General features: G+C 37.2%; 2 protein-coding genes across 2 annotated transcripts in view; one reads left to right on the top strand and one right to left on the bottom strand.

Annotated features, from left to right (window-relative positions):
• The window catches only part of LOC116564091 (serine/threonine-protein kinase TNNI3K), a 324,743-nt gene that overhangs the window by 50,794 nt on the left and 252,275 nt on the right, over nt 1–21,674 (bottom strand). The window contains exon 24 of the mRNA XM_032297087.1: nt 1,451–1,510. Within this exon, the coding sequence (XP_032152978.1) occupies nt 1,451–1,510 (60 nt within the window). The remainder of the gene's footprint in view (nt 1–1,450; nt 1,511–21,674) is intronic.
• On the top strand, nt 9,710–20,998 carry LRRC53 (leucine rich repeat containing 53). The gene is given in 3 exon segments (XM_032297091.1): nt 9,710–10,525; nt 14,864–15,379; nt 18,681–20,998. Coding segments are annotated over 3 exon segments (3,642 nt in total). The 5' UTR covers nt 9,710–9,717.

Below are 21,674 nucleotides of genomic sequence, written 5' to 3' on the forward strand. Positions count from 1 at the left end.
GTGAGATGAGTAGCTCCTTCTTGGCTTTGGTCTAAGCCATTGACTGAAAAGTTGAAGAGTACGGAGGATAAAGTCTTATGGAACTGCACAAGTCAGCCTCTGTAGGCTGACTCTGGTCCATTAATTGGTGCAATTCAGTTCAGCAAACTCTCTTAGCATGTAGACCATTCATCTTCTGCCCTGGGGGCAGAGTCTAAGTAAGAGGCTTAATCAATATATTGCAATAAGACGAGCTAGTTTAGCAGATCCTATCATGGTCCTTGTTTCTGGAATCCACCTCCAGATGGATCTATCCCATTAGGCTTGGAACAAACTTGCTCAAATCCTATGTTTCTAAATGGAGGACATTTTAAATTCAAGCCTTAAAGGTGTCCCTTAACACCTGAGGCTTCTACAGATGCTTTTGTCCACAGGGCCTGCTGAAGCCTCACCAAATATATAACTACTTCTCCCCACTTTCTGTAAGTCCCAGGACTGAAGAAGAGAAGGGAAAGAGGATCTTAGGTCTAAACACTGAAGCTTCTTTCCACACAAAAGTTTTCTTTAGAAATTCCAGCCAAGAGTCATGAGACAGAGCCACTCACTGCAGGCTGTAACTGCAACAAGGTCCGATGACTCTTAGTTGAGACTACTTTTTTTTTAAGGGAAAAAAAGCCTGCTTTTCTGGGATGGCTCCACTTAGAGACTTGGTTGTACAATCTCAGGTTAATGCTATTTCTCTCTATTGTTGCTCCTCCCCTGCATATGCAGATGCATACATGATCCTCTAAGTGTGATGTATGTTTTCCTCTGCCAGTAGCACTTATTTGCATTTGAGAATATATTATTTTTGAATCAGTGTGCATGTTTTAGTTCCCTCACCTATTTTGAAATGCTATCTCTTAACCAGGTGTATGGAAAATTAAGGCAATTATAAAGAAAATTAAAGCAAACAGCTTTAATAAGGAAAGAAAATTCCATTAGCCTGATTGCCAACATATATCACATTAAGCAACATACATGTGGTGTAAAAGCAATGCATTCCAATTAATTTATGCACATATTTTATTGATAATTTTTTTCTCATTGAATGTAAATGAACAATAGCTTAACATTTTAGCTTACATATCTCTGTATGAAGAAACTTTTGCATAAAAAATCGATTATCTTCTAAATGTATTTGTTATACTTTCCGATATTTACTTATCAATTTTTTAAGCTGAGTATGACTATGTCCATTTGCCTGCCCTACTATTTGTTGGAAGGGCCCAAATTCACTCTGACTTTGCCTTTGTCCCTGTAGATACAGCTAATTCTGCTCCACCCTAGAAATTTAATGAATAGGGTAAATATGGATGGAGTTATGGGTCCTCATAGTAACTTTTCATAAGTACCATCTCACCTACATTCCCTGACAGCCTTGGATATTCGGCGCTTTTTTTGGACATATTTCAGAAGCTAAACTTTTTACCTCAATGTTGCAGAGACAATCTTCTAACTTCATGACAACTTCAGAAAACTCAGGTCTTCCCTGTAAATAGAAAAAAAGAACTTTTTCTTTTCCTTGAAGAATAAAAGGAAGGAGACACTCTTTGGATTTTAAAATTGCGTATTAGCATTTGCAAAGAATGAGATTAACAATAAAGTATATTTTTTATTTAAAATACACTTTTATTGAAGTGTTAATTGAATGTTCATTTGCTGTTCATGGAAGAATGTTGAGTCTCCCTCTGATAAGAGTTTTAAGTCAGAATTTGCAACTACATTCAGATAATGAAATTGTGGAAAAGCTTTAATTAGCTTTGCATGTTTTTAAATGGCAGGTTTCCTCTTCAAAATGAAAGAATAATAGCGAATACTAAAAACTATTAACTATGTCAGTGCCTTGTAATATACTGCACACTATGTATAAAAAGAACTGCTAAAACCAGATTTATAATGAACTTCACTTTTGAAAAGATCATCTCAGATTCAAAACTAAGATGACGATAGAAACCTCAGAACTATGCCTTACTTTAGGGTTTAAGATAAGCTTTTTAAAAATTTTTAGACAGTGTCATTAAAGTTATTGCCCATTAGAAACCTTTGTGTCAGGTGAGTTTGGTTAAAAAAAATGTTGCATTCCAAATACATTTCAAACTTTGTTCCAGTTGCAAGGGATATAAAAATGATTATTGGAGAAATTCTTGGAAGTTTAGAAAATGGTCTCTTTCGAGGAAATTATTTTCCTTCTTTTGTGGGATCCTAAAACCATACATTCTATCATTTCTCTCTATGAAACTTTCACTACCAGGAGGTGAAGAGCCCAATTTAACATTCAGGTGCAGTAACCAACTAACTTAGATTCTAAGTAGAACAACTTCTCCCCTACTATCTAGCACGCCCCTGAGAACATTGCTTCCCTTATAAACTGTTTCCTCTCACAATCTCCTTGTATCTCTAGGTTGGTGGGGGCACTGGGAGCAGTGACAGCAGTGGGGTGAGCAAAGCCCTGTGTCTTCCTTGCTGTCACTGCTACTTCCAAATGCTTTCTCCTCTGAACACCATCAGCCTGTCAGGCTACACCACCAGAGTCTAGTCACACACCCTCATTCTTTGGGGATCTTAAAAACTGGCTACTTCATACTCTCTGACACTGCTCTTTGTACTTTTATTATCCATATAAACGGTCATTAAAATAGCCTGACCTCTGGGTTCCTTTGCTTACTCTTCTCTAATGAGCTTTTCCTCCAAACCCCGTTAGTCATTCAGCCTTTTAGTTATACCCTAGACCCTGTCACGACCAATGCCTGCAGCCCCTCCATACTCTCCAACCTCTCAATCTTTATTAGACAACTCTCTGAGCTCTGTCTCCTTCCTCTCTAGCTCACTTCTTCTAGAAACCTAACTCCAACAATCTTTGATCACACTGGTTCTTAGAAGCCATTTTACCACTTAAAAAAACAGAACAAAATAAGAGCTTTTTATTATGAGCATTTGCAAATATGTCCTAAAGTAGATACTCTTCTATCTGCCTATCTACCCACCTACATATCTTTTTCCCAATTGTTTTCTTGCTTATTTCATCATCTATTCGCTGTCACTTTACCTTTACCTACCGTATATTTCATTTCCATGTATCACTTAGATTCACTTCCAACTATCATTCCCTTCCACACATCCTCAGCTTCCTTGCCTCATCTTGCATTTTGTACACTACTGAAAAAATCCTAGCATTTATTGAATCCATTCTGCCTGGTCTCACTTCAAAATCATGACCCTCTAACCTCCCATAGATTATCAGTACTGCGCAGAGACGATTACATATTTCCAGCCCATTCACTCTTTCACACTTCAGATGGCTATTTTGTACCTTCTCCGGTCTCCTCAAACCTTTAGTTCCCACTGCTGCACTGAACTACTCTCCTATAACCCACTTAATTTGCCCTGACTTTTGTTTATTTGGATGATCTTTGCCTAATTCTGAGGCCAACTCCTTTACCTGTGTGCTCCAGCAATAATTCTCTCATCTATTTTTTGCATTGTGCGTGTTCCATCTTTATTGTTCAATCTCCACCACTATACAGACATACCATACATTCTCCTATCTTAAAAGCAAACAGCAAAATAAAGCTCTTAACATCTCTTCTTCAGCTTTTTCTTCAAGCTACTGCTCCGTTGTTGTTTACCTTTACAGCAAAACTGTTCTAGAGTTATCTAAATTTGCTCTCTCTAATTCCCCACCTCCCATTTGCAATCCATCCTAATCAAGCTTTCTCTACAACACTGCTGAAACTGCCCTTGTCAAGTTACAACGATCTCCTCATTGCTAAATTCAATGGTTACGTCTCAGTGATCATCTCACCTGGCATAGCATTAATTACAAGCAACAATTCCTTGGTCCCTGAAACATGTTTCTCAATTGGCTTTGAGGACATCATTTTCTTACTTTTTTTTTTTTCTGCTCTCACTGGCTTCTTCTTAGCCTACTCTTTTGGTTTCTTCTCTCCTCCTTATCTTTAAGTTTTTAATTTCCCCAAGATTCAGTCTTTGAGTCTCTTTACCCTTTAGAGTTAATCTGTTGAGGAGTTAATTCAGCTTCATGCCTTTAAAAAACAACTCCCAGATTTCTATCTCTAGCCCAGAACTTTTTCCTGAACCCTAAACTCATACAAGCAATTAATTATATTTATAGCCTTTCCCATTTCAGTAAATGAAAACTCCAACCTTCTTGCAGAGGCAAAAAAAAAAAAAAAGAAGAAAAAAAGTTGATCTTTGACTTCTCTTTATCATACTTGCCTCTAAAGTATCAGCGAATTATATTGATCCTACCATTCAGTATTTGAATGATCAAGTAGCTTATATTAGATCAACCCACCTATAGAAAACAACTAAAACTCTGGACAAAATGTAAATGACAGCTACCTGAAGGCACTGGAAAGTTAATAAAAGCAAGTAGATCCTGGAACTAGTATATTTCCCACCTTGCTCGCTCTCTCTGTATATCATTTAGCCTGAGGGTAGACCACTTCTGTATTTTAGGAAACAATTAACATTCTGATGGTTTGCTTGTTTGAAGGGCCAGAGGACAGAATTCAAGGCAACTGGAGTGTAGCAGTTTTATAACAAATTACCAAAAACCTAGTGATTTAAATAATGTCCATTTATTATCTGTTTCCATGGGTCAGGAGTCCAGTATAGATTACCTGGGTTCTTCGCTCAGAGTTTCACCAGACTGAAATCAAGGAGTCAGTGGGCACTGTGATTCTCATCTCATCGAAGAGGCTGAGGGCCTCTTGTAAGGTCATTGGTTGTTGGCAGAACTCATTTCTTTGTGGTTGTATGACACATGTCTGTTTTCTTGCCAATCGTTGTCCAGTAATGACTCAAATTCTAGAGGATGCCTACAGCTGCTTGCCACATAGGGAGTTCACACTATGGCTGTTTGCTTTCTTTTTCTGATGGACAAGGGTACCTGCCTCTGACTTCTTACTCTGTGACCAGCTGTAAAACTTATTCTGCTTTTAAAGGGCTCACCCAGTTAGGCAAGGCCCACTTGAGATAATCTTCATTTTGCCATATGATGAAACATAATCATGGGAGTAATACCTCATCATATTCACAGGTTCTTCCCACACTGAAGGGAAGGGTTTCCACATGGCATGTACAGGGAACAGGAATATTGCAGGCCATCTTAGAATCCTGCTTATCACAAATGGGCAGGAGAAAATGAGAAGAGATCCTGGAAAAAGCTCTGGAATCTGTGTGTAAATTCTGCCTAAATCTCTAGTTGGCCCTCAACCACACATGCGTGAGGCCGACTAGCCACCCAATTAGAGCTAAAATAAATGAGCTGAGATTAGATCTGCTGCCCCTTGCAGGGCATTCTTCTTACTATTTTCTCAGACTGGAATTATCTAATGCTTATTTTATGCCCATGGAAATTCACTGCACTCTGCAAGGCACAACTCAAGCTACATCCTTCTTAAAACATCCAAGTTATTCCACAAAATGAATATTCACTTGAATTTAGATTTACCTCATTTCTCCTTGTTTATAGATAGGTATTTACATGTCTATCACTAGCTAGAAAGTGCTTTGATGATAAGCGATGGTTTATTTACGCTTACACACCAAGCACATTCCATCAGACAGGTTAAATGAGCTCAAATTTGTTAAATTAAATTGCATTGTTATAATAAAAAATCATCTGGAATATGCTTACCTCTCATCCTTGTCTATACCTTATCATCTCTTGCTTATATCACTACAATTGCCTCCTATTTTTTCTACTTCTCTTCTTTACCTGTCTGAAAGTATGTTCCCAATCCAGTAGTTAGTAATCATCATTTAAAAATATACGTTGGACCAAGTAATGCCACTCACTATAGCCTCCAATTACTTCTCATGTTATTTGGGTAAAAACTCCATCTCTAAGTTATACAACAATCTGCTCCTCTGATCCTGTGCCTCCTTTTTTCTCCTTCATCTTGTGCACTCCACTCTGGCCACACCAACCACCTCATGCCCTTGAGAACTTTGCATTGGGTTCTCTCCACCATGACACACTAACACCCTTCACCTTTTCCAGCTTATTGTTCAAATGTTGTTTTATCAGAGACATTTTCCTTGTTTCTCATATTTAGAGCTCTCGGGCCAAAGCAATCTTCTCCTTTTCTTGTTTTATTTATTCTATAGCACTTATCACTACATGACTTAATACATACTTTATGTTATTTGTTTATTGTTTATATCCTTTTATAGAAAGTGCACTTCACAAGGGCAGGGGTTTCTCAGCCACTGCTCCATCCCTAGTACTGTGAGCAGTGCCTAGCATACAGAAGGTGAGCTACAAATGCTTGCTGTACAAATGATATAATTAATCATTTTATGTTTTTGTTAAACATTTTATTTTGTTCTCAAACTATCTTATTATACAGGTAGAGGGTTTTATTATAATCTGCTCCTTGTTTTATTTATTTATTTATTTATTTTTTAATTCAACCAGGGAAGACATTACAAATGAATTGTCTTTCTTGAACATAAAATTCAAATGATGTTATATATTTCACTGGGAAGTTGGAAAAGCATAAGAATAACGGCGAAAATTAACATTTACTAAACACTTAGAGTACCCATTTAACTCTTATAATACTCTGCATTGTAGGGATTTATTATTATTATTTCGATTTTACACATGAAAAAGCAGAAAATAACAAATAAAATGTTTTTTCTAAGATAATATAGTCAGTAAAAACAGAGCAGAATTCAAAACTAAGTAGAGCTTGTGATCTTAATCTTGACTTCATATTCACTCCCTAAGTGTGGCATTTAAATCTATAAGGAGTAAGAATTTAGTTGTAATCATGTAAGATTCAGTGCCTGAGATTAGCTTTGCATACTAGAAGAAATACTGGACTGAAAGTTAAAAGACTTCGTTAAATACCTACCAGCTATGTGATTTAGGATGGTTTATTAACGATTCTGAGCTGTTTCTTTAGTCACCAATTGGGTTGCAGAATTAAGAGAACTAAATAAGATAATGTTGTAAAAGCACTACAAACTATACATTGTTTTGCAAAGTAACTTAATTTTTCAAAATACTAAGAAATATGCCCTGGATATGAGCTCTCTGAATTTATAGCCAATGCTTTAACGTTTAGGTTTAAATTCTATGCAAATTAAGGAATGTAGTTATTTATCTGGCACCTTGTGAGAACACTAAGGTGCTCATTGAACAGCAGAAATTACCATAATGCCTCATGAGCTTTATGTACTGAAATAATGGACAGTAAATGTCAACATTATGATATGCATTGCCTTCTACTTCCCTTTCAGGTGGATGGTTGGTACTCTTTGCCATCACGTTGCGGTTGGTGGCAGCTTGCCCTGAGTCGTGTGTGGTGTGCACCAGAGATGTAACCCTCTGTCACCAGCTAACCTATATACTAGGTAATAAAACTAATAACTCTAAAAAGTAGTGGTCAGTGAACCTGGAAAACTGGCTGCCATACCTTTCATTGTACTGACTGTTCTCTGTGCTCAGCTGAAAAGAGGTAACCCTTTAATGAGTACACTTCATACAATGACTAAAGAGACTGGTAATATTTTATTTTCCTGTTCCTGATGGTCTCAACCAAAACTATTTAAAGACCTTCATAGGTAATAGACATAGTTTGCTATTGCAAAGGAATATTACCATTTTCTCTAGCTGCACACTTAACAAATACATCACTTTAATTATATTTTTGTACATACTTTGTGTAGACTTGAACCCTACCACCAGCTAGAAGAAATATAAATGAATCAGAAACCTGAACTGCAATTGTTCAGCATTAGTAAGATTAAGTGATGTACCAGTGAAACAGATTATTATCAAAGTGCATCTCATTTTGAAAGTCTAGTCTTTTTTTATTGGTGGTAAATGAGCTGTAGAAATGCTAACAAGATACACTGCCTGTATTCATTACATATTGCTTGCTTAAGTCAACAATTTAATAAGACACCTTATTAACAAATTTGAGGAGAATGTGATTTACATCCTGATATCCAAGAAGAGATAAACAAGCTATAAGCTCTGCCAATGGAAAATTTCCATAGGCAGCCTGAGTTAAGACACAGTGGAAGAGAATAATTTCTTTCATTTCTAAAATCCTACGACTCTGGTAATGAGGAGGTAGATGTTGTCACCACCCTTGACAGGGCAGAGAAGGTTTCAAGGATAGTTGATGTGTATATTGTTTCTAATCAGTATTGAAAATGCTTTAACACTAAACTCTCACCATCTAAAATAGATTTCTTGACTTCACTACGTTTATTTTTTCTGATCAGAGATGGCTGATGTCTGTAAGAAACAAATATTTCTCATCTACATTGTTGCACCTCAATATCCTGCTTCTCATTTACAGAACACCACATTTGTGAAGTTAGATTTCATAAACACAGAGAATAAAATGGATGACTTGTGAGTGGGGTTTCTGTCTAGATCTACACAAGAAATAATTGACAGAAATAACAGCCTGCGCGTTCAGAGTCAGCAAATCCCTAAAGGACTGGGGACCCATGAAAGCAAAACTCCTTCATCCCATATCAAAAACAATGATGAGGGGAACAAAATGCCGAACTGGCCAGAATTAATAGAATTCAAATAATCCATAATAAATGCTGAAAAAACTACCAGGATTTAAGCTTGCTTGTGCTGCAGGGATGAGAACAATTCTTCCAAAAGAAGGCACTCTGAGAATCTTTTGTCTTTTATCTATTTTTTAATCTCTTTGTTTCCGCACTGCAGTCTCAATTTCCTAAGGGATTTGTGATTTGCTTCCCTGTGGTTGACTGTTCCAATATCACCTGTAGACCTCCCAGTGACAATGGGCTCCTCCATCCTTATGATACTGTCATTTGCAGTCAAAACAATTTTAGCATGATAAAGATGTGTTACAATAACTCCTGATTATAATACATCTTTATTGAGTTAAAATGCTTTGATTTCTAATGACAGAGCAGTGATAGCTCTGAGGTGATTATGGTGAAGGGATTTAACAGTTGGAGGCCCTGAGTACCACCTGTCATCACATGATGGACTTCATTGGAGGGAACAGATATTAGACAGGAGGCCAAGATGGCCCAGACTATAATGAGAACCCCACTGACAGACCCTTGGGTTGTTTGGAGTGAATATATATCCTTACCAAGTTGTCAACTTTTAGCCTGGGGCTAAAAAGCAGAAACCAACGCTCCTTCTCACACTCCCCACCCCAACATGCACCTTTATGTTTGGAAAAAAGATGATTGACTTCACAGCATAAATAAATATACGTTGCTATGAAACACTGACTAGGGGGCTCAGACACAGGCTCAGCTGTTAGTTGACTCTATTCCGGGTCTGCAGGGCTAGAGCAGGTCAGTACACAGCCTCAGAGGAAGGGCCTGAAAAGACACCTTCAACGTAACATCGATGAAGATAATCCGAAACAATGAATTAACTTTGACATCTAAAGTAACAGATGGGTTTATGTTTCTCAAACAAACATGTCACAGTAGCAAAGGATATAAAAATCCATCATTTTGATATACAGCCAGCTTCCCCTTAAATGTAGAAATCAGAAAATCATTTTCATGTTGTGTATTGTTTATTGTTCTTACCCAGGTGATAAGATTGCTCAGAGGGTATTGATTCTCTCTGCTCTCCACCACACCCCCTCCCACTCATGTATATCCTGCATCTAGTCTGTGCTTTTCTTCCCCACAGCAGCCCCTATGACCACCAGGGTTTTAATCATCACTGATGGATATCTCTCCTCTATTGAGAGCACAAACCTGTCTCTCTTGTTTAACCTTGCCCTGCTCTCCCTGAGCAGAAATGGTATCGAGGATGTTCAGGAAGATGCCCTGGATGGCCTTACGATGTTGCGGACCTTGTTGCTGGAGCACAACCAAATATCCAGCTCTTCACTCACGGATCACACCTTCAGCAAGCTTCACAGCCTGCAGGTGCTGGTGCTGAGCAATAATGCTCTCCGCACCCTACGAGGGTCTTGGTTCCGGAACACGCGGGGCCTGACCCGGCTTCAGCTGGATGGGAATCAGATCACTAACCTCACAGACACTTCTTTTGGAGGCACGAATCTCCACAGTCTCAGGCATCTGGATTTATCCAACAATTTTATTTCCTACATTGGGAAAGATGCCTTCCGGCCCCTGCCTCAACTACAGGAAGTGGACCTTTCCCGAAATAGGTTAGCCCACATGCCGGATGTTTTTACTCCACTGAAGCAGCTAATCCTTCTGAGCTTAGATAAGAACCAGTGGAGCTGCACTTGTGATCTCCATCCCCTTGCTCGGTTTTTAAGAAACTACATTAAGTCTTCTGCTCACACGCTCAGGAATGCCAAGGACCTAAATTGTCAGCCATCTACCACAGCTGTGGCAGTTGCAAAGAGTGTGCTGAGGCTGTCTGAGGCTAACTGTGATTCCAAAGCTCCCAACTTCACTCTGGTTCTAAAGGACAGAAGTCCCCTCCTCCCAGGGCAGGATGTGGCCCTGCTGACTGTCCTTGGCTTTGCAGGTATGCCGGGGAGAAGTGTGTCCTCCTCTTCTCTCTTCTCTTATCCATATTTTTGCGGCATGCTAAATGATGCTTATTTCAGACACTTGGGGGGAATTCGCCAGGGCTATGGAAAGGAGAGGTTGCCAGTAGATGTGGGAGGATATTAGCTCATTTGCACAGGTTGTAAGAATTTCCTATTTCAGGGAAGCTATCTAACATACAGGAAAGAGCCCTAGACCAGAATTCAAGAGCCCTGGTCCTGGTATAACCAGCACTGTGATCTTTAGCATGTTCAGCTTGCTATTTAGACTTTAGTTTCCTTGTGTGTGATACAGGAGTAATAATATCTATATTTCATCAATCATCCATTCACCAAAGAATACTGGTGCATTTGTTATGACACTAGGAGATATTCAAAAACTTATGGGACGTAGACTCTTTCCTCAAGGCACTTACATTTGTGTGCTTCTCAATGGTACATAGTAAGAGTCACAAGCTTTCACAGATGCACAAAGAGATGCTATTATGGAAATCACATATATTTTAGTCTGCAATGTTTATATGGCACAGTAGTTATGTTAATGAGTTCTGTAGTTGCATTGCCCAGGTTTGAATCCTGGCTCTGCTCTTATTAGCTGTGTGACTTTGGTTACATTATCTAACATCTCTGTTCTTTGGTCTTGGTCCTCCTCCTGTTGTGGGGTTTGAATTCTTCTAAGATTTCTATTTGTTCAACTCTATATAAACTTGGCCCATACTTCCCAGACCAACTAAAGGGAGGATCATATACAATTCTTTATATATTTTTTGTAATTTAAAATTTATTAAACTATGCATCCAGCTATCATTACATCTCACTGGATGAATAATATAAAATGACACTTAATGTAATTAGTTGAAGACCAAAGATATATGAGATTTCTTAAGTTATCTAGCTCGATGTGTGTGTTTTCCCCTATGCTCTCAGTGCATGGTGAAATCCTCTGCACTCGTGGTAACCATGGTGATGAGGAGAGACGAGGCGAGAGAGAGAGAGAGAGAGAGAGAGAGAGAGAGAGAGACCAGAGACCGACAAATGGCATCCAAGACTGATGTATTTTGAATATGTGCTGTAAATCATTATTCCATAACAATTACCTAGTGAATTAATTGATTGTATTTTTACTAACTTTTAATTAGGATAGATGGAGACCAGCATCAGGTGTAGGTGATGGAACTACCACCAGCAGTAATCAAACTCACTTGGAAGGAAATTCAAATCTTAGGAAGATAAATTGTTTTATAAACCACATAACTATGTCAGAAATTGTATGTGCTAAGAAATAATTTACCATAGAAGACATAAGTGATAGGGCATCAGACGGGTTTTCCTTAAATGTGCTTCTTTCTTAGAATACTAGTACTAGTGAATAATTAATAGATATTCTAATAAAAACAGATGCACACATAGGGAATAGATGGTGGGGTTCAAATAGGTTTAGGAAGTACCAGGTTTAGCAAAGTGAAACAGATGTACTCACTGCAGCACTTCTTATAATCTTTCATTTTCTAATGAGCATTATAAATTTCTAAGAGGAAGATGTGATATGGAGCATTTCTTGAAGTTATTTGGCCATAATCCCTTTTTTTTTAAATAAAGGATTTCACTGAATTTGTGTTCTAGGGGACATCGTTTTGGAAATATAATAGAGCAATTTTTAGTATCCTTTAGTTATCTTTTACATATGTTTTCAAAAATATGTATTCAGAAATATATTTAGCTACATTAACAGCTCTTTATTAGTGTTGAGATGAATACAAATTCTAGAAGATTCCAAAGGTTTTGTCAAAGTGAAAGGGAGCTTAATATACATGAATAAATTCTGATAAATTATAAATATGATTACATATATGTTAGGTTTTGGTTTGTGAAATTATCATACTAATATATCTTTCATCAAATAATTGTTAAATTATAGGGCTTTGAGTCTTTATAAAGGCTCTGATTTTTTTATGTTAATTTGCTCCATTAAGATTCTACTCTTTCTGAAGTACAAATGTGGTGAATTATCTATACTTCTAGATTGTGGAAAAAACACTTAGAACTATAATTTTGCCTATGATTCCATTTTCTTCTTCAGCTGTAGCTAAGTCATAAAAATTCAAAGGAATATAAGTAGCTATATTCAGTAAATTTAAAACTAATAAGTGGTTATTTGGCATCAAACACTAATATCTTGACACTTAATGCTACGAACTGGTAGATAAAAAGTTTTTATGAAGCTGTAACGTATTTCTAATGTTTCAATGAGAACTTATCATTAATTTTCCCTTTTTCTCTTGCCAACTCTCAAAGATTGTTAGAACAGTTTTTAAAAATAGAAACAATGCCCATGGCAAAGAAAATTCAAACAATCCTCTTAACAGCACATTCTGCCTGCCTACAAGCTTCATTTGCTGCTTTTGCTTTCTGCACTAATGGCAAGTGACCACACCTGACTGGTAATGGGATACAGATATATACCCAGCATCAACAGCAGGGGAGTGAGTGGGTCCCTGCCATTCACACACAATTAGAGGGGAAACTGTATCTTATAATCAGATTATGTTTACTCTCATTTCAATGGCTGATTCACTTAGCTTAAAGAAAACTTAGCTTTCTCCTTCCTTTATTATTTGGCTTACTAACTGCATCAGTCATATAAAATATCCTCCAAATGACTTTTTAAAGTTTTTTTCTAATAGCTGAGTCTTCCAGGAACCAATAGAGCAATGTAAAACCTAAACAATGGTGGCTCAGTAATAATAATCATAATCACAAACTGCAATGAACACTCATGAACTTTATGATATCAAAGCACTGTATTAACTATGTTACATATATTATTTAATCAGTTATCCTTATTTGAGAAAGAAGGTAAAATAAGTGTTAGAGAAATTGGAAAATATCCAAGAAAATTGTGAGAACATAGCTTTGTATCTTGAGTTTTCTTACCCATATGAGTTGAGGAGTAGCTCTAATATTTAATTTTTTAATATGTACTTTAACATTTTAAAACCAAAATCCTTGTTTGGGATAATTTAAACTCTAGAATCTGTCAATAAAAGGATTATTATTTACATAATTTTGCTACAACTTTAAAAAATGTGCCTTTAATAGAGATTACTTCAGTATGTTATAGCACTTTCCAAGAGTGTATTGTTGGTAAATGAGTTAAAATGGATTTAAGAGCTCAAGATATGGTAAACTATACAATGGTTTGAGAATTTTACCAGAAACTGCTATTCTCTTTGTTTGCTCTTCATCCTTAACAACAACAAAAAAAACAATCATGACCTGATAACTTCCCTTTTCATTTAAGTTTTCATTAACATTGTCTCCAGTGGGTAGAACTAGGCATGGTGTAGCCAATCAAAGAACCTAGACGCTGAGATCATCTCATTCACTGTCCTTATTTCCAGAGAAGGGCACTGTCCTAAGGCAGAATGTGGGCTTAGGACACAGATCTCTTTATTCAACCTATACTGACACCATGTCTTCTTAATCACATCTTGAGGATGTATAAAATTAGATCACCAGAGATTTCATTATCAGGATTCATAAACAGAATCCCTTCTGTTGATTTAAGAATATTTAGTAAACATTTCTGGAGTGCCTCCTTTGTCTCAGAGTTGTGGACACTAGGGATAGAATGTTGAACAGGGCTGAATGAATCTGTCACCTCACAGTGCTTAATTCTAGCAGAGGAGGGCAGTCTGTGAAGAAGCAAATGAACGAATAAACACAATAATACACTTCATTAGTGTGAAGAAACAAGGAAAATCACTGTGATAGATAATGAGGGTATGACCTCAGGGACACTGGTTTGAACATTTAGGTGGTTGAGGAGGCCATTTGTCAAGATAGGAAAAAGTGAAACAGAAACAGGTTAGAGTCGGCATCTGGGTTTGAGAAACACTGGTCCTTGCATAGAACATGAAATGACAGTACCAGGCAGTCTGATATTAGATGTCATTCATTCTATTATGAGAGCTCATAAAAGGAAGTGCCATAGACAGAAAAACTAATGTTACCGCAGGACCCATTTTATCTTAAATGAATTTCAGCTCATGAAACAGCCCTTTTTTCTACCAAAGAGATTCCAGATGGTGTTGTTTCTTATAATCTTTAATATGTATAAAGATCTAAATTGGAAAGTAGAACAATGTCCATGATAGCCTCTCTCTGGACTGATATTTTTCCAAATGGTGAAGGACTTCCTACCCATTCTGATATCTTTCAAGTCATTAACCTTTGTATTTGCGGTTTTTACATTTGATGATTTATATGTTTCTTCCCAAGATGTTATCTTTTAATGGTCTCTCTATTTGTCACAGGAGCTGTTGGTCTCACGTGCCTAGGTTTAGTTGTATTTAACTGGAAACTCCAACAAGGCAAAGCAAATGAACATACATCAGAAAACCTTTGTTGCAGAACCTTCGATGAACCCCTGTGTGCTCATGAGGCAAGAAATTACCACACTAAGGGATACTGTAACTGCCACTTAACTCAGGAAAACGAGATAAAGGTCATGTCCATTGTGGGGTCCAGAAAGGAAATGCCACTTTTACAGATAAATAGCCATCAAGCAACATTGGTCTCTGAGTCCACAACCCTTGATGGATCATTTGGAAACCTGAAAAAGAAAGACCATGGGGTAGACAGTACTTTCTTTTGCCAGGATGGTAGATTCCTGCATTCAGTATGTTCAGAGCCTCCTGGAAATATGACAGCTTTTAATGAAGCAGGCTTACTTACAACATATTATCCAAAGAAAGTTGAAAAGCTAAGGAATCTTGAGCCTGGAGAAGTCCAGCCTCAAACTCTGCAACAGCATGTAGTAAGAACAGAAGGTGAGTTTGTCTTGTTTTAGAAAATCTCCCTCTGTTTAATTCTTATTGAAGGAGGGAGCCTCCCTCCTTTAATTTCCTCAACAGGAAATGCTATAAAAATCACTGTAGCCCTAGTCTATTCCTTTTCTAAAAATACTGTGCGTGTGTGTGTGTGTATGTGTGTGTGTTTAGGGTGAGGTGGAGATAAAGTATTCTTACTTTTAGGAGCTGAGAGTACATCTCTCGGCTGCTAAAAGTAAATTTTGAGGCCAAACACCTAACAGTGTTTAAAAAAGAAAAAAGTAGTCTTTTAAATAGCCATAGTACTGTTAAGATCTATGGGATGACTAGTATCAGCTTTTATTCCAACATCCTTTGAGCTCTAATGCCAATTCTGCAGTAAGCAACCTTCCCAGAGCATGACATGTTAGAAGAATGGGCCTTCTAATGCTAGTGATTCATTTCAGGAATGATGTCAAGAAACATACTTTGCTTGCTGAGCTGTCAGGGATGATAACTTCCCAGTCCAGGGAAAGTCAGGACTTAATTCATCGTCCCATGTTGGGAGCCAAGTGAATCTGGCCGTGACATCTACCCACTGTACATGGGCGATGTCAATATTTAGGTGGAGGCAGTGAATTAAATGTCTTCCTTTTTCTTCCTGAATAGCAAGGCTATGCTTTCAGGCTCAGCAGTGAAAACGGTGACAGCTGCTCTGTAAAGAGGTTCCTGTCATTTATTTGAATTGGTTTACAACAAGCAGAGCTTTCTCTAAGAATATGAATGACAGAGGTGCTGTATCAAGAAATTCTTACCACAGGGGTCTAGCCCTAAGGATGGATTTAGGGGCAACTGGATAAGAATAAAACCATATGTTATTTCACGTATGTTACAAGGTAGGATGTGAGTTTATTTCATTGCATTCCCACACTCCTGTTCTTACCAGTGTCTGGGGGTTGATAATTTCACTCAAGACATGGATGGCTGAGGAAAGAAACATACACCATAGAAACCACATCACATTGGCTTTATTTTAGAAGGAAATAAGCACTTAACCTTTCATTAGAATCATACCTTAGGCAGATGTTTCATTTCATCTTTTAACTTTGTCCAATGCCTGCACTTCTCTGTGGAAAACTCTTGTAACTGAAGGGGATGCAGTCTCTTAACCATTTAAAACCCACTCTGTTGTTTCATACTGAGAACAACGTTTTGTCAGACTTACATGAATATTTTTAAGAAATACCTGAAATTCTGCTACATGCCAGGCATTGTACCAGAACTAGAGAGGGCAGGTATTTGAGGAGAAAACAGCCAACATCATATCTGCTCCAGAACAGAAATTGGTAAAGAAAAAATGCCACTCCGATTATGCCGTCTGACTTGGAAACAGAATTATAGGCTTTCCAGGGTAGAGGGGACTTTAGATCTAAACTAATAGTTCTTAATGTTTGTCTTTGAGTCACAGAACTCCCTGAGATTCTGACAAAGGCTACAGATCTTTCCCCAGCATAATTTGTATACTCACATAAAGCTCCCATCTAGTCCAATATCCTAATACCCAGAGAGCAAGTGGCTTCTCCAAGGTCACCCAGAATGTTGATAGCAGATCTTAGATTGGAATTAGATGTTAGTCTGTGACTTAGATCATCTCTTGGGGCAAAGTGGAGATGAAGTGTCTCTACCCTTAGGAGCTGACAGTACATCTTCTGTCTACTAAAAGTGAATTTTGAAGCCTAACACCAAACAAGTTAAAAATGAAAAAAAGAGGAGCCTTTTAAATAGCAGTCATGCTATTAAGATTTATTGGATGTTTTGCGGTTAAAATGTCCTTTTTTCTCACAGAATAGAAAACTTTTCTTTTTCTGAATGAAAATATTTCATAAAATAATAGAAAGTATACTAATAAATAATTTTAAATTTTAGATGCATTGTGGTTAAGACAATAGGGTCATTTAATGTCAAATAGACTTGGATTTAATTCCTGGTTTGAACCCTTAGCTGATATGTGACTAGGGGAAAGAATTTAACTTATTTGAAGCTTATTCCTCTATCTGTACAAGTTATAAGAGAGTAAGATCTGTCCAATGGATAATGTCTCTTGTGAATATTAAAAGAGATATGAGCACAATGCCTAGCTCTTAGCATGTGCGCAATTAATGGTATTACTATTTTTTTTGTCAATAATATTATTTATGCTTATAGGGCCATAGAGACGTCTATCCCCGAATAGTAAAAGGAAGCTTCCTTTCTAAACGGTTCATCATGTACTGTTTTCTTTTTAAATTTTCTTTCTTTCTTTCTTTTTTCTTTTTTTGAGATGGGCTTTCATTCTTGCTGCCCAGGCTGGGGTGCAATGGCATGATCCCGGCTCACTGCAACCTCCGCCTCCTGGGTTGAAGCGATTCTCTTGCCTCAGCCTCCTGAGTAGCTGGGATTACAGGCAGTCGCTACCATGCCTGGCTAATTTTTTATTTTTAGTAGAGATGAGGTTCTCCATGTTGGTCCGGCTGGTCTTGTACTGCCAACCTCAGGTGATCCTCCCACCTCAGCTGCCCAAAGTGCTGAAATTATAGGGGGTGAGGCCATGTACTGTTTTCTTGTAGTGAATGAAAGATTGTAACACTAAGAGAAATTTGCAGGCAGACATTTAAAAGAAGCTAGCAGAAGAAGTTATAAGATTAATAAGATTAAATATTGTATTCATATATATCACTTTAAAAGTTCCAGACAAAAACTGCTGTCACACAAACCAGGCTATATTTCAAAATACCTATTCATTCAGCAAATATTTAATGAACAACTTATTAAGTTATGGGAAATAAAACAGATATGGTCTCCGCTTTCATTGAGTCAATAGTATTTCAAGTACTTCCCTTTCCTTGTCCAGGTTATTCTCTGAAACCTGAACATTACTCAATATTGCACCCATGTTCTGCCCAATATTTAAGTTGCTAATGGGAAATGAATTCAGGAAAAAATTACTAGAGCCATTTAAAAAGGAGTTAGATGTTATTCATATTTAAAGCTAATATAACCAACAACTAAACATATATGACTATAAGTAGCATTTACATTTCTAACTCCACAACTTTTAAGTTAGCATCACAACTGACTCCAGTGTGACCATAAAGAGTTTCATTGCAAAACCTACAAAACTGACAAATGTCCTTTGTAGATTTGGTTAAAAATTAGGAAACAGTCAAGAGTTGGAATTATCGAAGAGTCAGTTTTATACTTTTCATAAGGTTTCTAAGCATCTGTTTGGTTGGGGTAGTAAAACTCTGCTAAGTGCTAAATTCTTGCATTTATTGCTCCACAGATAACAGCAGTGACACATTTAGAAGAAGATATGCAACACCGGCTTCAGCCTTGGCAGGAGAAAGTCTTGAGAAGCATTTAGCAAATGAATCATGGCAGCCTCCAATAGAAAAAGAAGACAATGGCTTACAACCTTATAGGCAAAGACATTTTATTACAAGCTCATCATCCAAGCCTTGTGAGCCTGAGGAACACTATGTACAAAAGACCGTACAAAAACACAGATCAAAATATGATGATCCTTGCAGACTGTTAAAACAGAGTAGACCTAGGTATTTTCAGCCGAACAATTCTCTTATCTGTAAATATGTGCCCTGTAATCAATTTGAAGATTACATGAAAGAAAAGAAGCCAAATCGTAGAAAACACTCAAAGCCTGAGAAAGAGCAAATCCAAATTAACAGTGCAATCGAAAAATTTCTTACGAGTGAAGACAACATAGATTTATCAGGATTATCAACAAAAATCAAGAAAGCATATTCTCCAAAGAGGGTTAGCTTCCATGATCCTGATTTAGTAGAAATAAATAGGTTTATGATATCACCCAAAACATCAACCCCTTGGAAACGGCAGAAAAATCAAAGTAATCAACTAACTAAGTTGGATCTCAAAAAATGTAGCAACACTGGGAAGAGAAACAAAGGAGAAAAATGGTTTACTAATTCACGGGTTCTGAAAAGGAAGAGAATCCATCAGTCTGACCTCAACGGGAAAATTAAAGGACAAAACTTAAAGATAAAATTAAATTTACATCCTTTTAGAAAAGTTAGAGTCCATCCAGAAAAATCCTTGTCAGGCCTCCCAAAGCAATGCAAGCAAGTATTACTACCTCCTAAGAAACTATCCAAAGCTTCTGAGACAAAAGCCAAAATAAATACTGTGTCTTCTGCAGATTTTCTTCAACAGTCAGAGAGTAGCAACTATGTTAGACTCACTTCAAAGAGGCTGCCTTTGAAACATGCCTCAAAGCAGACCCCACGTTACCAACAAAACACTAAACATGCCCGCCTGTTCAGTGCTAACAACTTGTCTGTAGTCAACCAGAGCTCTATGGAAAACAACTGTCACTCAGCTGGCCATATTCCTGATGGAAGCGCATCAAAATTGCCTCAGCCTACACCTACTGATGCTGAGCACAGGCACTCACACTCTCAATTCTCAACTGAGCCAATGGAAGGTGCAACTCAGCCTGAATCTAAAGTGCTTAGTTATTTACCAACTACTTCGAAAAATACAGGAAGTGATGTTTTACCATCCCAACATTCCAGGGGGGCTATTGACCAAGGGACAACAGAGTCTGCTGAGTACATGGAACAGAATGTATCAAAGACCAGTGAGCTAAATCAGTTTTCTCTGTCCCCAAGGAATCTAACGCAACTTTTAGATGTCCACGAGACTGACAACTACAAGGAATACACTTTAGACCAAAATGAAGCCTTACAACACAGAGAGCAAAATTCAAGTCATGCACGACTTGGAAATAAAGAAAAAACTTTAACGACAAAACCTCAAATACCACATCAAATTGTAGAAAATTGTATTATGGATAAGGAAGAAAATGATGTAGGAAAAAAACTTTCAAAAACAGAAACTTATGATTTCTCTCTCATTCCCCAAATACAATCCAAGAACAACCTATCATTTATGAAGACAAATTCAATTCCATTCCAAAATAGGATAGAGCTTCCCGAGGATATCAGTACTTCTCCTGTTAGTAGTCAAACTGTTTGGCACCTAACCAAGAGTGGCGAAAAAGGAATTGACAGCACAAATGCATTGCCCAGAGATGACGGCACTGAAGCACTAGAGATAAAAATAGTAGGGAAAGAAGAGAAAAATATGCTCGATGAAAGCAAGACAGATTCTAGTATGTTAATTCAGATCACACAAATGACCTTAAAAGGCAACACAAAAGAAAGGCAGCAAACTTGGGAAAATGGAACAAGTGAAAAACATGCATTATATGATGTGAGCTCTGCTGAGGAGACTATTACAGCTAAAGATTTAAGTATCACAGGTTCCCATGAAACCATACTTTGCAGTGAAGTAGATCCTGAAATTAACAGTAATATGCATAATTTGAGAGAAGTTCAAAATATTCAACCAGGTAAAGATAGTGCACATAAAGAAGGCGTAATGATAATGGAGACACATGAAGCGCTTTCCCTCTTCCCAGGGCTAAAAGACAGTTTTGAGGCAGAAAATGAGGTGCTTTGAGTTCCTAGCAGAATAAATGAAGCTGAAAACTCTGCTCCAAAACCTGTACTGTATCCACCATCTGCTGAATATGCTAATACATCACCTTTAGAAGTAGAATAAAGTGAACAAAATAACCCAAATAATAATCCTTTTCTACTTTAGCTTTCTTCAAGAGGACATAAACACCTGCTAGCCTTTGCATGAATTACAAATGGATCCTTTTGGAGGACAAAGATGTCCTCAGCAACTCTTTTTTATCAATAAAATAAAAGCACAGAGTTGAATATATGACAAAAATCAAAGATGGAGTCATAGGATATGTCTGACACAATTAACTGAGTATGCTTCTCTAAGGAATGGAAAAACAAGTACACAAAGTTTTGCCTAGTCTTGCAAGAGCAAGCAAACATTAAGAAAAAAAGCCTCAAACAAATGAGACTACATAAGAAGAGTATTTAAGCAGATTTACATTTGATGTTTATTTTATGTAAATTATTATACACATCTCAATTAGTGGTATTACAATATTGCTTTCTACACAGATAATTATATATTCATATTTGTGTTGATCTGTTTTCCTAATTATAGTATGAAAATAAAAATTCAGCTTTGTTAACTGTAGTCTAACCGATATGCATATTGGTATATTTCATACGTTTGCAATTGTCCTGTTGACAATTATCCTAGATTTAAGTAGAAGTCTTTAAAACCTGTTATTTCTCTAAGAGAAAAAAATTAAGATTTCCAGGGATAGTTGGCTGTTTCCATAAAAATCTGCAAAATTCTATAAATCCAC

The sequence above is a fragment of the Sapajus apella genome, unplaced genomic scaffold (assembly GCF_009761245.1).
Source record: "Sapajus apella isolate SASKATOON/1434 unplaced genomic scaffold, GSC_monkey_1.0 scaffold36, whole genome shotgun sequence".
In the NCBI taxonomy this organism is placed as follows: domain Eukaryota; kingdom Metazoa; phylum Chordata; class Mammalia; order Primates; family Cebidae; genus Sapajus; species Sapajus apella.